The sequence below is a fragment of the Theropithecus gelada genome, chromosome 2 (assembly GCF_003255815.1).
Source record: "Theropithecus gelada isolate Dixy chromosome 2, Tgel_1.0, whole genome shotgun sequence".
Lineage (NCBI taxonomy): Eukaryota > Metazoa > Chordata > Mammalia > Primates > Cercopithecidae > Theropithecus > Theropithecus gelada.
Genome location: NC_037669.1, coordinates 75,611,453 through 75,630,424, shown reverse-complemented (window position 1 = coordinate 75,630,424; position 18,972 = coordinate 75,611,453). Strand labels below are relative to the sequence as shown.

General features: G+C 38.1%; 1 protein-coding gene and 1 non-coding gene across 3 annotated transcripts in view; one reads left to right on the top strand and one right to left on the bottom strand.

Moving 5' to 3' along the window:
- Positions 1-1,952: 1,952 nt before the first annotated feature.
- Positions 1,953-2,059, top strand: LOC112619859. Its single transcript, XR_003118355.1, has one exon. It is a non-coding gene; the product is annotated as a U6 spliceosomal RNA (small nuclear RNA).
- Positions 2,060-5,873: 3,814 nt separating this feature from the next.
- Positions 5,874-18,972, bottom strand: part of ADAMTS9 (ADAM metallopeptidase with thrombospondin type 1 motif 9) — a 178,339-nt gene continuing 165,240 nt past the window's right edge. For both annotated transcript variants that reach the window (XM_025376938.1, XM_025376939.1), the window contains 2 exons: positions 12,385-12,479; positions 5,874-7,337 (listed from right to left, as the gene is read on the bottom strand). In XM_025376938.1, the coding sequence (XP_025232723.1) occupies positions 12,390-12,479 (90 nt within the window). In that variant the 3' untranslated portion in view covers positions 5,874-7,337; positions 12,385-12,389. The remainder of the gene's footprint in view (positions 7,338-12,384; positions 12,480-18,972) is intronic.

Here is an 18,972-nt window from a genome sequence, read left to right as displayed (position 1 = left end):
GGGAAGGGGTCATTAGTCAAAGAGTGCAGGCAGACTTTAGAAGCTGGGAAGGGCAAGAAAATGGATTCTCCACCTAGAGCCTCCAGAGAGAATGCAGCCCTGCTGACCCATTTTAAATATCTGGCCTCCAAAACTGTAAGATAATAAATGGGTGTTGTTTCAAGTCACATAGGTTTGAAGTAATCTGCTGCGGCAACATAGGAAACCAATATAGAAGGCTTCCCTCAGATTTACGTGGGATGATCTCATAGTTTCCTTAATTGGAGTAAAAATAATTGCCCTGGTTGTCTTCCACTCCAGACCTGTGCCCAAGGGAACCTCTGGCTCTACAATAGGTATATGAGCGCACAACTTTTATTTATACCAAGAATGAGATCTGAGACGTAAAAATCTTCAAATACATCAGAAACATTAAGATTTTTGTGTTGAAGAATATGTTAAAACTTACTTAGTTGTTTATATTGTCATGGTGTTAAAAATTTGAACTTTTAGAGCGGCAGCTTATAATGCCAATTTAAAACATGTCATTGAGTACTTGATTTAGATTTGTGATATTAAGTCAAAACTATAGTACACTGATTTTCTATTTTGGAATATTTTAAATAACTTTAAGTCCATTGATTTACATAATATTCATATTCTATATATATGTGTGTACACATATATATGTACACACACATATATATGGTTCAAGCAATTCTCCTGCCTCAGCCTCCCAAGTAGCTGGGATTATAGGTGCCTACCACCATACCCAGCTAATTTTGTATTTTTAGTAGAGACAGGGTTTCACCATGTTGGCCAGGCTGGTCTCCAACTCCTGACCTCAGGTGATCCGCCCTCCTCAGCCTCCCAAAGGGCTGGGATTACAAGTGTGAGCCACTGCGCCTGGCCTAAATCATTTAAGTCTTCAGAAAGGTTTGCTGAATGAGATAACTGAAGGACCTAAGACATAAATACAATTTGTTAAATGTACAAATGTGATATAAAATATTTCAAGCCTTTTAATTAAGTCACAAATGAGACACACATTAGTCAAACGGTTTTTTTAAAAGTAATTGAATAAAACTAGGCTAGTAAATAAATAAAATGATAGAATTTGTAAGGTTGACTCAAAAGCTTAAGGAACAACTAGGCTTCTGAACTTGTAAATGTAAAAAACTGAATATCAATTCTTTTTTACACCCAGCACCATCCTTGACCAAGCTGTGACATCTCATTATCAGCGGCCTATAAGGCATTTGATCCTAAGTCCAAACCAAGTGGCAGGATGCAAGCCACATATGAAGATGTACATTTCTGTGCAAAGTCACTTTTTTCTTTCCCATTGTAATTGGATGCCCTTCTTATTAGCACTTTGAATATTTGTTCCTTTTGTCCCTACTGGAAATCACTGGGGTGAATAATGTTGTAAAACCAGTTGATCGCCTACCTGGCAGACAAAACATGCGCCTAGAGCTAAAGCAAAAATTGCCTTCAAATTTTTTTTGGGAGAAATCAGTATTTGATATTTAAAAGGAAAAGTAATATTCATGGAAAAACACTAACTTCCTGGTCTGGAGTTCTTCTTTAAAAGATGGGGCCTCGTTATGTCATCCAGGCTGGAGTACAGTGGCACAATCATGGCTCACTATAGCCACTAAATCCTGAGCTCAAGAAATCCTCCCAGTTTAGCCTCCCAAGTAGCTAGGACTACAGGCATGTGCCACCACACCTGGCTAATTTTTTAACTTATTTTTAGAGACAGGGTCTTGCCCAGGTTGGTCTCAAACTCCTGGCCACAAGCAATCCTCCTACCTGGGATTATACGCCTGAGCCACTGCATCTTGAGATGCATCTTGGAGTTATTTTTCATTTTGAGGTACACATTCAAGGGAAGTAGTATCATCTTCGTAGGGCTTAGGACTTCTAAGGATCATAAGCTGCTTTGCAAAATCACCTCTAAAATGAGCAGAGCGCTTGCTTGGGCAGCACATATACTAAAACTGGAGTTGTACAGGGAAGATTAGTGTGGTCCCCATGCAAGGATGACACACAAATTCGTGAAGTGTTCCATATTAAAAAATAATAATAAAATAAAATAAAATAAAATAAAATAAAATAAAATAAAATAAGCAGATAATCAGTGCAATGGCCCAGACATAATAGAGCAAGACCTCTCCCGCCATCTGTTGGTGATAGGTGGTTTCCCATGCTCACTGAGGTTAGTGGCAGACTTTGTTGGGGACCCACAGCTTTGCTCACAGCTATGAAGTTTGTAAAGAAGAAATGTCTGACCATCCTATTTAAAACAGCAACATACTCACCCCATGGCATCTGGCATTCCCAATTTCTTTTCCCTGTTTTATTTCTCTCTCTGATACTTCTCACCTTCCGACACACTAGGTTTCGCTTGCTATTTTTCACTTCTGTACCAATCAGGGCATAAATTAAAATCAGCATGCCAAGGCAAAGGGAACCATGGCATCTTTGCGCACCCTGGGGGTATGAAAGTTCTTGGTGCTCAGGGAATGCCATCCCAAGCCATGATGGTAGATGGGTGGCCATGATGGACAATATGGTCAGATTTATGACTGGAAAATAATTGCAGGGTGGTTTAGTTGTTGATTTGCTTGTTTTCTCTCTCTTCTGTCACTGCCAAAATGTAAGCTCCAAAGGGAGAGAGATTTTTGTAGCTTTTGTTCACTGTCTGTGGCAGAAGCAACTAATTTCCTCAGTAACAAACAATTCTCTCCTTCTTCCTTATAGTAACAGACCGCCCACCTCCACTTAGTATGAGCTGGGCATGTGGTTGCCAGCTGGAAACTACATTTCCCAACCTCACTTGCAGCTAGGTGTGGCTATGCCAATAAAATATTGCCAATACGTTGTAAATAACAATTATGCTTTACCTTCCCTGTCTTGCCTTCAAACAATTGCTGCCTTCCTGCAGGCTGGAGGCAGACCTTGCGAGGAGGAACCATATGAGGACAACGGCTTTGAGAATGGCCAAGATACAAAAAGAAGGATCTTACTCCTCTGATGTTAGGGAGGAGAGTCACCTACCAGTCCCAGGGTACCTGCTACCTCTGGACAGCAAGTAAGAGAAATTAAAGTCTACCTTACTTTGGAGTCTCTTTGTTACAGTCTCTCTTATGGACTGAATTTTGTCCCCAGTCCTTACCCTCCGAATTCCTATATTGAAGCCCTAACCCTAATGTGACTGTATTTGGAGATACCTATAAGAAGGTAATGAAGGTTAAGTGAGGTCAGAAGGGCAGGGCTCTAATCTGATAGAAATGGTGATCTTGCTAAGAGGAGGAAGAGACACCAGAAATCTCTGTCTCTTTTCTCTGCGCATACACACAGAGAAGAGGCAATGTGAGAACGCAGGGAAAAGAGGCCTGTTTACAAGCCAGAAAGACAGGCCTCCCCAGAAACCAACCCTGACAACACCTTGATCTTGAACTTCCAGCCTCCAGAATTGTGAGAGAATAAATTTCTGTTGTTGATACCACCCTATTTGTGGTATCAAACTCATGCTGTCTTAGCCTTGACCTTAACTGAAACTGCTGCACCCAAGCCTTAGATGAGTGCCTAAAAATTAGTAGATATGCAATAAACATTACTTGGTTAAATAAATAAAATGCAAAGGCAATATTTAATTTTGGCAGTGCTACACAAATATAAATGATTACTGGACTCTCATAATTGTACATCTGTCTATTTATCCACCCACCCATTCATCTTTTTGTCACCTTGGTTGTGTTTACAACGAAAATAAAGTCTCATCTTTAAGCTCTTACTGGTTCCTTCACTCCCACAGCCCATCCCAAATCTATCAGTTGTCAGCTCCTATTAATTTTACCACCTATATCTCTCCATAGTTGTTTCTTTTTCCTACCATTACAATGATCACCACTCCAGGTCTCATTTATCTCTTACGTACTCTATAAATGCTTCCAAAACTTTCTCTCTTCAATCTCTGTACTTGATCTATTGCAGAGACTTTTAATTGCCTCTTTCAAATTCACTTTGCTTTCTTTCCTAGGAACAGATCCCTCATTTTATTTTCTATGGCAATGTACCGTGTGAAACAACCCCATTTCTCCACTACTCCTACAACCACATGACTAAATTCTGACTAAGGAGATATAAGTAAAATATGTTAGGTAAGGTTTCTGAAAAACTTCTTTAAAAGAACAATAGAGAACTGAAAATATGCCACTTTCTACCCTTCCCCCTACTCCTAGTGTGTTTTTTTTTTTTTTTTTTCCTGTCGCCTGGAAATTTGGGAGTGATTGCTGGAGCTCCAACAGTCATACTGAAATATGGAAGAATGAAGAGAGAAGTAGAAAGAGAAATGAACTCTGTCCCTGATGAAGTCATGGAGCTGCCATGCTAGTTCTGGACTGCCTACCTCCTACATAACAATGAAATATACTTTTACATAACAATGAAATACACTTTTTTTCTTTTATTTTTTTTTGAGACAGAGTCTCGCTCTGTCGCCCAGGCTGGAGTGCAGTGGTACTATCTCAGCTCATTGCAAGCTCCACCTCCCAGGTTTATGCCATTCTCCTGCCTCACCCTCCCAAGTAGCTGAGACTACAGGCGCCCACCACCATGCCCGGCTAATTTTTTGTATTTTTTTTTATATTTTTAGTAGAGACGGGGTTTCACTGTGTTAGCCAGGATGGTCTCGATCTCCTGACCTCGTGATCCACCCGCCTCGGCCTCCCAAAGTGCTGGGATTACAGGCGTGAGCCACCACGCCCGGCCTGAAATACACTTTTAAATATGTGAGCCATTGCAGTCAGATCTCTGTAATTAGCTGCTGAACACAATTCCTAACTGATTACGGAGCCCATGCCTTCACTGCTGTCAGCTTAAGCTTGCTGATGCACATTTTGAGGGCAGCTATTTTGCTAGCACTGATGCAGGGCTGAAAAGGATATGAGAAAACACTTTATCCTAAGTGGGAAGACTATCAATAGCCTCATTTTACACATGAAAAAAACTAAGGCTCAAGATCATACAGTTAGTAAACACCAGAGAAAGGACGAGAACTGAAGCCTCAAATGATGCTGAGTGATGGCAAGGGGTGGGACTTTGGTGTAAGCTCTGGGGTTTGGAGTTTGTACACAGGCACATGCATGTGTTCTCACACACACACACACACACACACACACACACAAAATGGGAATTTGAGTGGATGCCTGCTTCTTTTTTCATGTCTCCATCCCATCTCCCCTTTTCTCTTCTGGAAACCATCTCTTTTTCAGTTGAAGCTGTTGATCACCTGACTCTAGACTAGCACAGGATCCCAGGTCCCTTGATATTGTGATTGGTCCAGAAGTGGTCATGTGACCCAATCAGAGCCAAACAGAGTTCTTCTTTGGGAGATGACTACTTATTCACTGTGTGCGAACTTGAGCCTATTTGCAACTCTAAGGCTCTGTCTCCTTGGTGTATTTTGTGGTTGTGAGGATGAGGTGAAACAATAAAAGTAAAAGGCCTGGCATATGGTGGCTGTTTGATTATCATTTGCTTCTAGTAGACATGTTTAGAAAGCTCTCATTTTTCCTTGGACACCATACAGGGTAGGAACTACACACAAAATGAACAATTGAGCACCCAAAGTGCACATAAATATTTTGTTTTGTTTGCTCATTTGTTTCGCAAGAGGGGAAAATTCCCAGTTTCCAGAAGAACCACTTTAATTGACTTCCATGATGAAAAGACAGATCTTATGGACAATCTTCATCCCTGTCTTTAGAATTGCAATTATAATAAATGAAATCAATAAAATCTTCACTTCTACTCAATCTGGAAACTAGAGACGTTCTTACTCCAACTCGAATCAAGAGTCCAGAAATTATGCGAAACACAAATGGTTTGGGTGTGGTGATGTATTTATTCATAATATATTTTCAGAACATATTAATAATGGAGAATAACACTTATTCATATACCAAGTATAACTTTTCCTGGAGCACTCTAGAGCTTGCTTGGAGTTGGAGAATACTGCCAGGCTTTTCCTAATCTCTTTGGTCTTTGGAAGTGGGCAGGATTTCTCAAACCAACTGTCTTCCATGGACCATTGGCAAAGACTTCTCTTCATCAGTTTGGAAGGGCAGAAAGACCATGGCTTCAGCACTTCCATTTTGGAAAGAAGTAACAAAAAGTGAATTAATGAACAATTGGAAAGACTCAAAGCATTTTGTATTCCACAGTTCATTTCTTCACACAAACGTCCATTACTGCAGCGGCCATGAAAACTGGCAGGGTGTTAGGCTCATGGCCTGAAGAGAAGTCATGTCACCAGCCAATGTTTTCATGCAAAAGGCAATCCTGATGATTCAGAACCTGGTTCTGAACTTCTCCAGGTGTGCTGGTAAGCTGAAGGTCACACCCATTCTGTGCATCCTCTGTCTTGCTACTGGTAAACTTGGATGTAATTTTAGAGTATCTTGTCAAAATGGTGAGATGATCTCACTTTCCCAATATCACTCTGTAATGAAGCTGCGTGGGGGATCCTCCATTTGATTGTAGAGAGACCAAGGCACCATGGGCTGAAGCAAAGAATATTAACAACACTAACAACAATAAGGATAAAGTCCAAGTCTCTTCCAAAAAAGGCATGTCCAAAAATAAGGGTAAGAGCTGGTCTTATTCATCCAAGTGATTCTGTGCACTGGAAATTGTCCTTCTGTTCCTCCCTTTCATTGAAAGTGTTTATATTTCTGAGTCAGATTATCATTTAAATACATACAATATTAGCACCAAGGCAGCATATTTTTTTTCCCAGAGATCACATGAAACTGAATACATATTTAACATAGTTAATAGTTGGTACAATCTGTGATATCACTAACATACTTGTTGGCTGATACTTGCCTAGAAATGCCAGAAATACCTTTTATACAACTCTTATAGCACCTTGATGACGGCTAGGTTGTTTTTAAAAAAATCCATTTTAAAAAAGTAACAATAAAACATTTACAGATGAAAAGTAAACAATAGTGTACCGTGATAATGAAGGATCACTTTGTCATATTACTACATGCAAAGGCAGTCATAATAGAATCATTTTACGTACAAAAATATTACATCACAATAAATAATTTCAAACATAAATATTAAACTTTACATCATTAGGATAGTCCACATATATACATACACACATATATGTGTATATATGTATGTGTATATATGTATATGTACACACATTTACACACACACAAGCATACAAGTCACATGCACACACACACACACATACACACATGCACCCAAATTAAGGTGGAGGTATTGCATTACTATCCTTCATCCATCCCATAATGGCTTCCTCTTCAAAGCACCTGAAATAAACAAACCAGAAAATATAAACCTTCTGCCTCAAATGCTGTAATAGGCAACTGATACATTTTTATATATATAATTTAAAATTAACACCTATTATTTTGTCTAGATTTTATTTTTATTTTTTCTGAGTCACAGTCTCACTCTGTCACTGAGGCTGGAGTGCAATGGCATGATCATGGCTCACTGCAGCCCTGACCTCCTGGGCAGGCAATCTTCCCATGTCAGCCTCCCAAGTAGCTGGGTCTACAGGTGTGTACCATCATGCCCAGCTAATTAATTTTATTTTTATTTTTTTTGCAGAAATGGGGGTCTCACTATGTTGCCCAGGCTGGTCTCAAAATCCTGGACTCAAGTAATCCTCCTGCCTCAGCCTCCCAAAGTGCTGAGATTATAGGCATGAACCACCACAGCTGGCCCTAGATTTTAAAAGTAATGTTTGTTTGCTGTAAGAAACATGGAAGTTTCAGGGAAGTAATAAACAATAAAATTTGAAAACCCACTAGCCTGAAATCCCCTTACCTGAGATAACTGCTCTTCATATATTGGTATTTTGGTATTTCCTTCTAGTCTTTTTTCTATAAATATATGTTTATATATGTAAATATTGTATATCTGTACTTATGCATAAAATTTACTACATATAACATACATACAAAGTTTATCTTCTTATATATAAAATATATAAAGTACATATACAATGGTGATCTCTAGTGGATACCTGCTGACTTTTGCACGCCTCCATCCCATCTCCCCCTTTCTGATAACAAAATACCTTCTTGTCCTTTGGGAACCATCCCTCTTCCAACTGAAGCTGTCGATCACCTGACTCTAGGTAGGTGTATGATCTCAGATCCTTGGATGTTGTGATTGGTTCAAAAGTGACCATGTGACCTAACCAGGGCTAAACAGAGTTATTTTGCAGAACGTATGCTAGGGGATGAGTGTTTACTTGAATCATGAGTTGTAAGAATGAGGTAATCCTAGAGCTGCCCAGGACCATGGTGTGGGGGCGATAATCTGTCTGAGAATGAAGCCATTTAAGAGGCAATAATTGCTGATTGATGAGGAAAGAAAGAGTACTGATGACTGAACTTCTGGATCTAGCCATGCCTGACGCTAGCATACTTCTTGGATATCTCAGTTACTTAAGATAATAAATTTCCTTCATTTCGTTAGCTCCTTGCAACAGAAATAATCCTAAATGTCAAATAGGCACTGTTGCATCAGGATCTTCAAGAGCCTTACATGGTAATAGGCTACTGGAAGCTTGAGGGAAGATGCAGGAGGGTCACATGAATTGGTTGAGTTCATCCTTTGTAGCTGAAGTCACTGGGATGATAAAAAGAGTGACCAATTCTGTCTTATATTCAGCAGAAGAATCACTTTCTGGCATAATGTACTTAGGTCAGGGATTGCCAGACTTTAACATGCATGACTCCTGTGGACTTTGTTAAAATGCAGATTCTGATTTCACAGGTATAGGGTGAGGCCTGACATTGAGCATTTCTAACAAGTTCCTAGGTAAAACTGATCATGCTGGTTCTTGGACCACACTATGAGTTAACAGGGGTGTGGCACAGTGGAGTGATTAAGAGCACTGGCTTTAGTGTAGGACACTCTGAGTTCTGCCGAAGGAATTCATCATCACCTTTTATTTGTTTATTTTTTAAATTTTTTATCTTGAGACAGAGTCTTACTCTGTCACCCACGCTTGAGTGCAGTGGCGTGATCTAGGCTGACTGCAACCTCTGCCTCCCAGGTTAAAGTGATTCTCCTGCCTCAGGCTCCCAAGTAGCTAGGACTACAGGCATGTGCCAACACACCCAGCTAAATTTTGAATTTATAGTAGGGATGGGGTTTTACCATGTTGGCCAGGCTGGTCTCAAACTCCTGACCTCAAGTGATCTGCCTGCCACAGCTTCCCAAAGTGCTGGAATTATAGGCATGAGCCACCATGCCCAGCCTCATCATGATCTTAAGCAAGTTACTTAATTGTTGTGGGCCTCAGCTTCCTCATATGTAAAATAGCAGCTCCTCCACACAGTTTTGTTGTGCGGATTCAATGAAATATTGCTCAACAAATGCCATTGTGGTTTTACTATTACATTCTTGGGAAGTATTTCTCAAAGGATGAGCTGTGATTCACTTGCATTAGAATTCCCTTTATCAAAATTACAGATCCCTGAATCCACTAGAGACCTAATGAAGCAGGACCCCTAGAGATCAAGCCCAATAAACAGCATTTTAAATAAGCTCTGCAAAGAGCTGGTACCAATCCTATTGAAACAATTTTTAAAAAATCGAAGAAGAGATATTCCTTCCTAACTCATTCTATGAAACCTGTATCATCCCGATACCAATACCTGGCAAAGACACAACAAAAAAAGAAAACTAAAGACTAATATCCCTGATGAACACTGACATGAAAATCCTCAACAAAATACTAGCAAACTGTATCCAGCAACATACCAAAAAGATAATCTACCATGATCAAGTGGACTTTATTCTTGGGAGGCAGGGATCATTCAACATATGCAAATCAATAAATGTGATTCACCACACAATTAAAAACAAAAACATATGATCATATCAACAGATGCAGAAAAAGCATTTGATCAAATCCAACATTCCTTCATGATAAAAACCTACAAGGAATAAGACATCAAAAGAACATACCTCAAAATAATAAAAGCCATCTCTAATAAACCCACAGCCAATATCATACTTAATAGGCAAAAGTTGGAAGCATTCCTCCTAAGAATCGGAACAAGACAAGAATGTGTACTCTCACCACTCCTATTCAACATAGTGTTAGAAATCTTAGCCACAGCAATCAGGCAAGAGAAAGAAAGAAAAGGCATCAAAACAGGAAAAGAGGAAGTCAAATTATCTTCCTTCACTGACAATATGATTCTATACAGAGAAAACCCTGAAGATTCCACCAAAAGATTCCTAGACCTGATAAATGACTTCGGTAAATTTTCAGGATGCAAAATAAATCTACAAAAATCAGGAGCATTTCTATACATAAATAACATTCAAGCTGAGAACCAAATAAAGAATGCAATCCAATTTATAATCACCACAAAAGGAATAAAATACCTAGGAATACATCTAACCAAGCAGGTAAAAGAGCTCTACAAGGAGAACTATAAACATTGCTTAAGGAAATCATAGATGACACAAATAGAAAACGTTCCATGCTTATCTACTGGAAGAATCAAGAGCATTAAAATGTCCATACTGCTCAAAGAAATCTACAGATTCAACAAAATTCCTATCAAATTACCAATGTTATTCTTCATGGTGTTAGAAGAAGAACTATTCTAAAATTGATATGGAACCAAAGCAGAATCTAAAAGCAAAAGCAATCCTAAGCAAAAAGAATGAAGCCAGAGGTATCATATTACTGGACTTCAAATGGTACTCTAAGGCAGCAAACCAAAGGTAACCAAAACAGCATGGTACTGGTACTACTATAGACACATAAATTAATGGAACAGAATAAGGAACCCAGAAATAAAGCTATACATCTATAACCAAATGGACTTCAACACAGTCAACAAAAATAAATAATGGGGAAAGCACACCCTATAATAAATGATGCTGGAAAAACTGGCTAACCATACACAGGAGAATCAAATTGAACCCCTACCTCTCACCATATACAAAAAATAACTCAGGATACATTAAAGACTTAAATGTAAGACTTCAAACCATAAAAATTCTAGAAGAAAACCCAGGAAATACTCTTCTGAACATTGGCCTAGGCAAAGAAATTATGACTAAGTCCTCAAAAGCAAATGCAACAAAACAAAAATTGATAACGGAGACCTAACTAAACTAAAGAGCTTCTGCACATCAAAAGAAACTATCAACAGAATAAACAGAAAACCTACAGAATAGGAGAAAACATTTTTAACCTAAACATTTGACAAAGGAATAATATCCAGAATCTATAAGAAACTTAAGCAAATCAACAAGAAAAAAACAAACGACCCTATTAAAAAGTGGGCAAAGGACACGGACAGACACCTCTCAAAAGAAGACACACAAGCAGTCAACAAATACATGAAAAAATGCTGAACATCGCTAATCATCAGAGAAATGCAAGTCAAAACAACAGAGAGATAACATCTCATGCCAATCAGAATGGTTATTCTTAAAAAGTAAAAAGATAACAGATATTGGTGAGATTGCAGGAAAAAATGGAATACACTGTGGATGGGATCGTAAATTAGTTCAACCTCTGTGAAAAGTAGTTTGGAGATTTCTTAAAGAACTAAAATAGAACAACCTAAAATAGACCCAGCAATCCATTACTGGGTATATATCTAAAAGAAAATAAATCATTCGACCAAAAAGACACCTACACTCACATGTTTATTGCAGCACTATTCACAATAGCAAACGTAGAATCAACCTAGGTGCCCATTAATGGTGAATTGGATTTAAAAACTGTGGTCTGTATACATGATCGAATACTATGCAGCCATAAAAAAGAATGAAATCATGTCCTTTGCAGCAATATGGATGCAGCTGGAGGCCATTTTCCTAAGTGAATTAACATAGAAACAAAAAACCAAATACCACATGCTCTTGCTTATTAAGTGGGAGTAGAACATTGGGTACACACGGACATAAAGATTGAAATAATGGACACTGGTGACTCCAAAAGGGAGGAGGAAGGAAAGGGAAACTACCTATTGGATACCACATTCACCATTTGGGTGATGGGTTCAAACGAAGCCTACATCTCAACACATTGTATCAGCCTAATAAACTTGCACATGTACCTCCTGAATCTAAAATCTAAAAGCAAATAAATAAATAGGCCAGCTCTGTAGAGGGGAACCCATGTTAAACAGTAGAGAACTGATGGCTTCAGTCACGTGAGGACAGAGAAGCAGGAGATAAAAAGGCAGAACAGTATTGGGTCAGCTTCAAGATGCTTAACTGTAACTCTGCCCGATCCTCCCACATTTGCTCATATAGGCTACAGAAAAAAATAAAAGACAGACAGACAGACATAGGACTACTTACCTTACTTATAAAACTCGCACCTCCAGGCCAGTACCAGAGGATGGAGTGCATTTCCCACAGTAACCACCGCATTTCCCTATGACTCGGGTACCATCCTGCAAGGAGATGCATCATCTTAGGCTACCTGCTTGGTTAATGTTTTCAGGGCCTGCACTGGCTTTTTGGAAAAACGTTCTTATACACACAGTGAGCAGGCCTTCTGAACTGACGTGAAGCCCAACATACTCACCATGGTCTAAAGCAGGGGCTGGCAAACTTCAGCCTGTGAGCCAAATCCACCCTACCACCTGTTTCTATATGGCTTGCAAGCTAAGGATGATTTTTATATTTTTAAATAATTGAGAAAAAGTAAACCCAAACTAATATTTCTTGACACATAAAATCATATGAAATTCAAATTTCAGTGTCTATTAATAAAGTTTTATTGGAACACAGCCACATTCATTAATTTACCTGATGTCTATAGCTGCTTTCACGATGCAAAAACAGAATTGAGTCTCAGCTTCATACTACTTCTTGGTGCACAACAAATCACAGTGACATTGTTTTAACTTGAGAGTGTTTTGAGTGATGTGTGTATTGCTAGATCATTACACTTTATGTGCTTATTACCAGAGTATACCATTATGACAAATAAGAAAAGAAGAGGAAGTAGACTTTGAATGTTGCCCTTTTAAGGTACAATGGCATGTGGATTATTTTGTTATCAAATTTAGATGACAAAGCATTATGATTATTATGAAATGACACTATAGCTGTGCTAAAAGAATACAATATATACCATCACCAAACTAAATACTCATCACAATATTCCCAATTCACAGAAAAACAATGGTCAAAAATTTAGAAAATTTAAAATGGAATATCCCAGCATAGCATAATCCCTCCACAAAAAATTTAAAAAAAATGAAAATGAGTAAGTTTCCAAGTTGCTCATTTGTTAGCCAAGCAAAGAAAACAATTTACCAATGGTGAGTTCATTAAATCCTGTTTAACTGCAACATCTGAAGAAACATGTCCAGAGAAAATAAACTTAACTACCCTTTTGGCAACGACTATTGCTTGAAAAGCTAATAACAGTGGGAACCACATCAACAGTCAATTAAAAAAAACAAAGCAGATTATTTTGAGTGGTTTTCACTGGCTCTTGATGGGTCCACACATATTACTGATGTTATTCAGGTGTTATCATTTCTTTGAGGAGAAGAGTCTAGTGGAACTAGTGGAATAGTTTGTGGAACAAGTACAGGTGAGAATATTTCAAAAAGGTTGGGAAAGAACTGCAAAACAACTGAAGTGGAATCTGCTAAGATGTGTTGACAACTGATGGTAGTAAAAATATGTGTGGAACATAAAAAGTTTTATTTGGACAAATGTACAAAGCTTATGAAACTGTTAGGTGTTTAAAGCCTATGATTATTCACTGTACTATTCATTACCTGGTACTTTGTGGAAAATATTTGATCTATCAAGTGCTATAGAACTAGTAGTGTCAATAGTGAACTTTATTTTCTATCACGGACTTACCCATCATCCATTTTGTAATTTTTTTTGTCAGAACTGAAAGCTCAACACCTTGACTTGTCCTACTACACAGCAATTTGATGGTTTAGCAGTGGGGTAAAGTTTTATTTTGATTTTTGAGCTCAGGGTCAAGATTAAAATTTTTTGAACTAGAACTGTTCTCAATCACTGTAATTCAACACTTAATGGCTCTGAATATTAGCTTTTGCTTCAGAGTTGATCATGTTTCTTAATGGATTGTACCTAAAATTACAAGGCACTGTTCTTACAGGCAAAACTTACACTGTGATAAAGTAATTTCATTGGCAACACTGTTTGGATCATAGACTGTTTTATACACTTTTCATGCTATCAAAAGTTAAAACAGGAAATGACTTCTCTATTATATATTTTTTGAACTTAAACTGCAGTTCCAGCACTGTTTTTCAGACTTTGATATAAATGCAAAGGAAATCTTTATATGTCAAAATCCATTTAACTAACAATTGAGGAGCTTCTATCTCATGTTTAATTGCAAGTGATTAATATGCAATGTAGTGACATGCTAAAAGGCAAATATCAAGAGAAAACTCTAATAGAATTCTATACATGCCCGCCAAGTCATGAATATGTTTAATTAACATTATATGGTTATGGACAGATATCAGTGTTTGGCAATATCAATGCATGCTGAAAGGCATTTAGAAAGATTGAAATATATAATATCTCATTTCAGGTCAGCATTAACAGATAAACATTTACAATCTCTTTTGATAATAAAGAACACTAATTGAGCAAAATATTTTCCTCCCCCAATATCCCATTCATCTCCTCAGGTGATCTGTATTAGAAAAAACTATACTCAGTTATTATAATTGTATTTTGAATTTAACCAATAAAAAAATTTTGTGTAAATTTATTTTCTCTCTTGACATACAAATACATACATAATATCATTGATTTTGCCTCTTGGCCCTTCAAGACTAAAATCTTTACTATCTGGCACTTTGCAGACAAAGTATGCCAACTCCTAAAGACCTGCAATCCTTAGAGTCTGTCTTTGCCTCTGCAGATTCATCTGGTACCATTCTCTACTCAACACATGCATTTCTTTTAGTTGTTGTTCTGATATGTCCCTTACATTACCAGGCCTTTGCATATGCCAATCTCTCTGATTGGAGCTCTCCTCTCCCTCTCTGTGCATACTGTACCACCTCAACTTTGGCCTGGTAAATTCTTCAGAACTCAGTTCAAAGCCCATTTCCTCTGAGAAACCTTCCTGACCTGGTTATCTGCTGCAAAGCACCCTGTAATTGGGTAATTCTTTCTTTAACATCTGTCTTCCTACTGGAATGTCAGCTCCATTATGACAGGACCAGTATCTTGTTAAAACCTGGGAGTATCCAGAACCTACCACAATGTGTGGCTCATAATGATATGAAATATACAGTTGTTAAATGAATGAATGAATGAAAGGCTGAAGCTGAATTCTTCTTTTGGAACTGCAGTTAAGAATGCCCTGCTAATCAGGTCCCCTTATGCGTTACCATGCTATGAAAAAGTCCTTGTTTAATTGTGGCCTCATATTCCATTTTGTATAACTACCATGTCACATAATTCCACCCCTCCTCCCTCTGCGCCTGCACAATATTTCATATTTTCCACTTCTGGAAATAACACTATGATGAATGTATTTGTGCCTACATTTTAGGATTTTTTAGGGTTACATTCTCAGAACTAGGTCAAAAGTCATGAAGATGTGCTTCACACAGCCAAACTAAGAAAGCCTCTTGAAAACAATGGATAATCTCACTTGAAAAAAAGAAAGATGAATACAAAAATATAATCAGAAGAAATAAGTTATAGTATTTTCTTTTTTTCTTTTTTTGAGACGGAGTCTTACTCTTGTCACTCAGGCTGGAGTGCAATGGCACGATCTCGGCTCTTTACAACCTCTGCCTCTCGGGTTCAAGTGATTCTCCTGACTCAGCCTCCTGAGTAGCTGGGATCACAGGTGTGTGCCACCACATCTGGCTAATTTTTGTATTTTTAGTAGAGACAGGGTTTTACCATGTTGGCCAGGCTGGTCTCAAACTCCTGACCTCAACTGATCTGCCTGTCTCAGCCTCCCAAAGTGTGAGATTACAGGCATAAGCCACCGTGCCCAGCCAAGTTATAGCATTTGATAGCACAGTAGAAAAATTATATTTAACAATATAATATGTAAATATAATAAATATTTATATAAAATTTATGTATAAAATTATACATATTTTTATATATTTATATATAAAATATAATGTATTATGATAATCTTATGTGTGATATATACTATATATTACAATAAAACAATATAATATAGTATAATATATATTAATATAAATATATTTACTATAGTTAGTTAATAATAATTAATTACATATGTCAAAATAGCTAGAAGAATTGTAATGTTCCTACCTCAAGGAAAAGATAAATGTTTGAGGTGTTGGGTATCCCAATTACCCTGATTTGATCATTACATGTTGTATACACAAATCATTACTTATATAACCAAAAATATGTATGACTACGATATACCAATAAAAATACAAAAGAAAGACAAAAGAAAAACAGTGCCAGTTTAATAATAAAATAGCACAAAATAATTTCTTTTAATTTTTAAAAATTTGCATGCATTTGATGATGAATGGAACTGAGTTGGGAGAGTTATTTCTATCCTCCCACCTGGTCTTGGTTTTTGGGGCCTGTGGTAGTTCTGGAGCTGGCCCATGCCACCAGCGACTGGATTTGAGGCCAGACTAACTGGTCTTCCGTGAGGAACTTTCTCACCAGGCTTAAGTATAGGGCCAGGGGCCTTCACGATACAGGCAGGCAAAGAACGCCTTCTGTATCATCAAAACTTATGCTTTATTCAAACTCTCCTGACCCAGCAGAGGAGCCAACCTGAATCAGACTGCCTGGAGCTTGTACCGCATCTTGAACAACCTCTTTATGCCTCAGTTCCTGGTACATCTGTAAAATAGGGATAATAATAGTGCCCCCCCACAGGTTTGCTGTAAATGAGATAATGCATGTAATGTGCTTAGCATAGTACTTGGCCTAATATATGTGCTCAATAAATAGGAACTGCTATTATCATAAAGGCATTTTTAATGTGTAAATATCCATCATAGCCTGTTTTCAGTGAAATGAGTAAAAGTCTGGGTAATTATAACATTATAAAATTAAAAAAATAAATCCAATACTGGGTTTACACCATTACTGCTATCTCCTTAACTGGGATTCCGTTATTTAATTGAGATAAAGGCTGAGCTAAAACTTATTTATCCTAAAGAATAAAAACAGTCACACTGAGCAAGTAAATACCAAAAACCCAATTGTCAAGCAGACAGTGTCTATTTCAGAAAACAAATATATTAGAAGCACCCACTCTCATTCCTTAAAACACTAATTTTTATTTCTTCATTAAAGCAGGCCTTCTAAAAATCTCTTTTCATATGTAATAATAAATAAATTTAAAAAAAAATCTCTTTTCGATGACTATTTTGCTAGCCTGGTTTAAGCTATTACATATAATTAAGTGAATGAATCTCTGTTCCATTAAGAATAATTTGTATTTCACACTTTTCACTAATTCTTCTATTTTTTTCAATCTGTATGAGGAGGGCAGATTGGCTTCTTTGATTTGGGAAGACCAGCATGTCTTTGACTGGAATGTGCTTATTTAAAGACTTATTTAAAGTCGTCAGAGGGTGCTGGGGGTAGAAGCAAGCTGAGGTGGGGGTGGAGGTGGGGATTTTGCTAAGAAAATCCATACAGATAGTAATGAACAGAGATTATAATGATCATAGGGATTAAAATCTGCCTGTTAAGGTCAAGGTTACGTACAATGAAATTTACCCTTGAATGTCCCTGAAATTGCCCATAAAATACAGCATATAGGTTTTTTTTTTTTTTTTCCTGAATATAGCCCTGGACACTTACCTATATATGAATATATGTATAAATGTCTAATTTGTATAGGACTATATAGAACAAAAATTAGACTACCTAAAATGTACATGTACAGCATTTTACTCTACTGGTCTGTGGTATGATTTTTACACTTGGTGGATAGTTGGACTTTCATAAGTTGACAGCAAGTTCAGAGGTAGCCCAGGTCGATACATGAGAGTGGACGGCACTGAGCATGTGTGTGTGTACACACGTGTGTTTATTTCAGGTGCCTGAACTCCACTGTTTGCAAGTGAACTGAAGGATAGGAACTGAATCCATCCCCTCTATGGTAATATAACTTTCGTTATTTTTTAATTTCAAAGCAGTTCTTTGATTTACAGCCCATGCTCTAGCACAGGAATGTCTGTTAGAATATATCCCTTAGAACAGTGACCCGAGTTCTTCCCTGACCCTGCAAATTCCCCTGGCACACAAGGAAGACAAAAAGCCCTGTAAGCGCCTCTCACACCCAGCCAAGACGTGATCATCCTTTCATGCTGCCTATCTCTGAAGGCCTGTTCCAGAATCTTCTACCTGAAGGAGACCAAAATGGGCAGCTCTGAGAATGGGCATGGGGAGCTGTGGTGGAATTCTGGGTGGGGCTGAAGGGCACTTTCACATTCTGGCACATTGGAGAGTTGAGGGTATACCGCATCGCTGACAGAGGAGCTTGAAATTCTGACGTTTTCTTTCAGCCCTTGTCTCTGGCCCATGGTCTCCTTTCTGTCTGTCTGTGTCTCATGCAGAGATCTAAGCAGAGTGAGGAGAAACTTACTAGACCCCTAGCTGAGCTGGTGCAGCTAAAGCATTTGCACAGAAGTTCACCCCCAACCAAGGGGTGTTTCACACAACTTATTCCTGGGGTCAGGTGGCAGCCATGTGGACAGGCCCAGCCTGGGCTTACACTGCATTTGGATGTCCTTCCCACCAGCTGTCTCAAGCCAGCTCCCTTCCTTAGTCACCTTGGCCAACTTCTGAAACAATGTGGCAAGCCTCAGGGCTATGAAAATGTTATAACATTAATAGCTAATACTTGTGCTCCTGCTATTTACCCAGTAGGATACCAACAGCTTTACATTTTTATTTCAT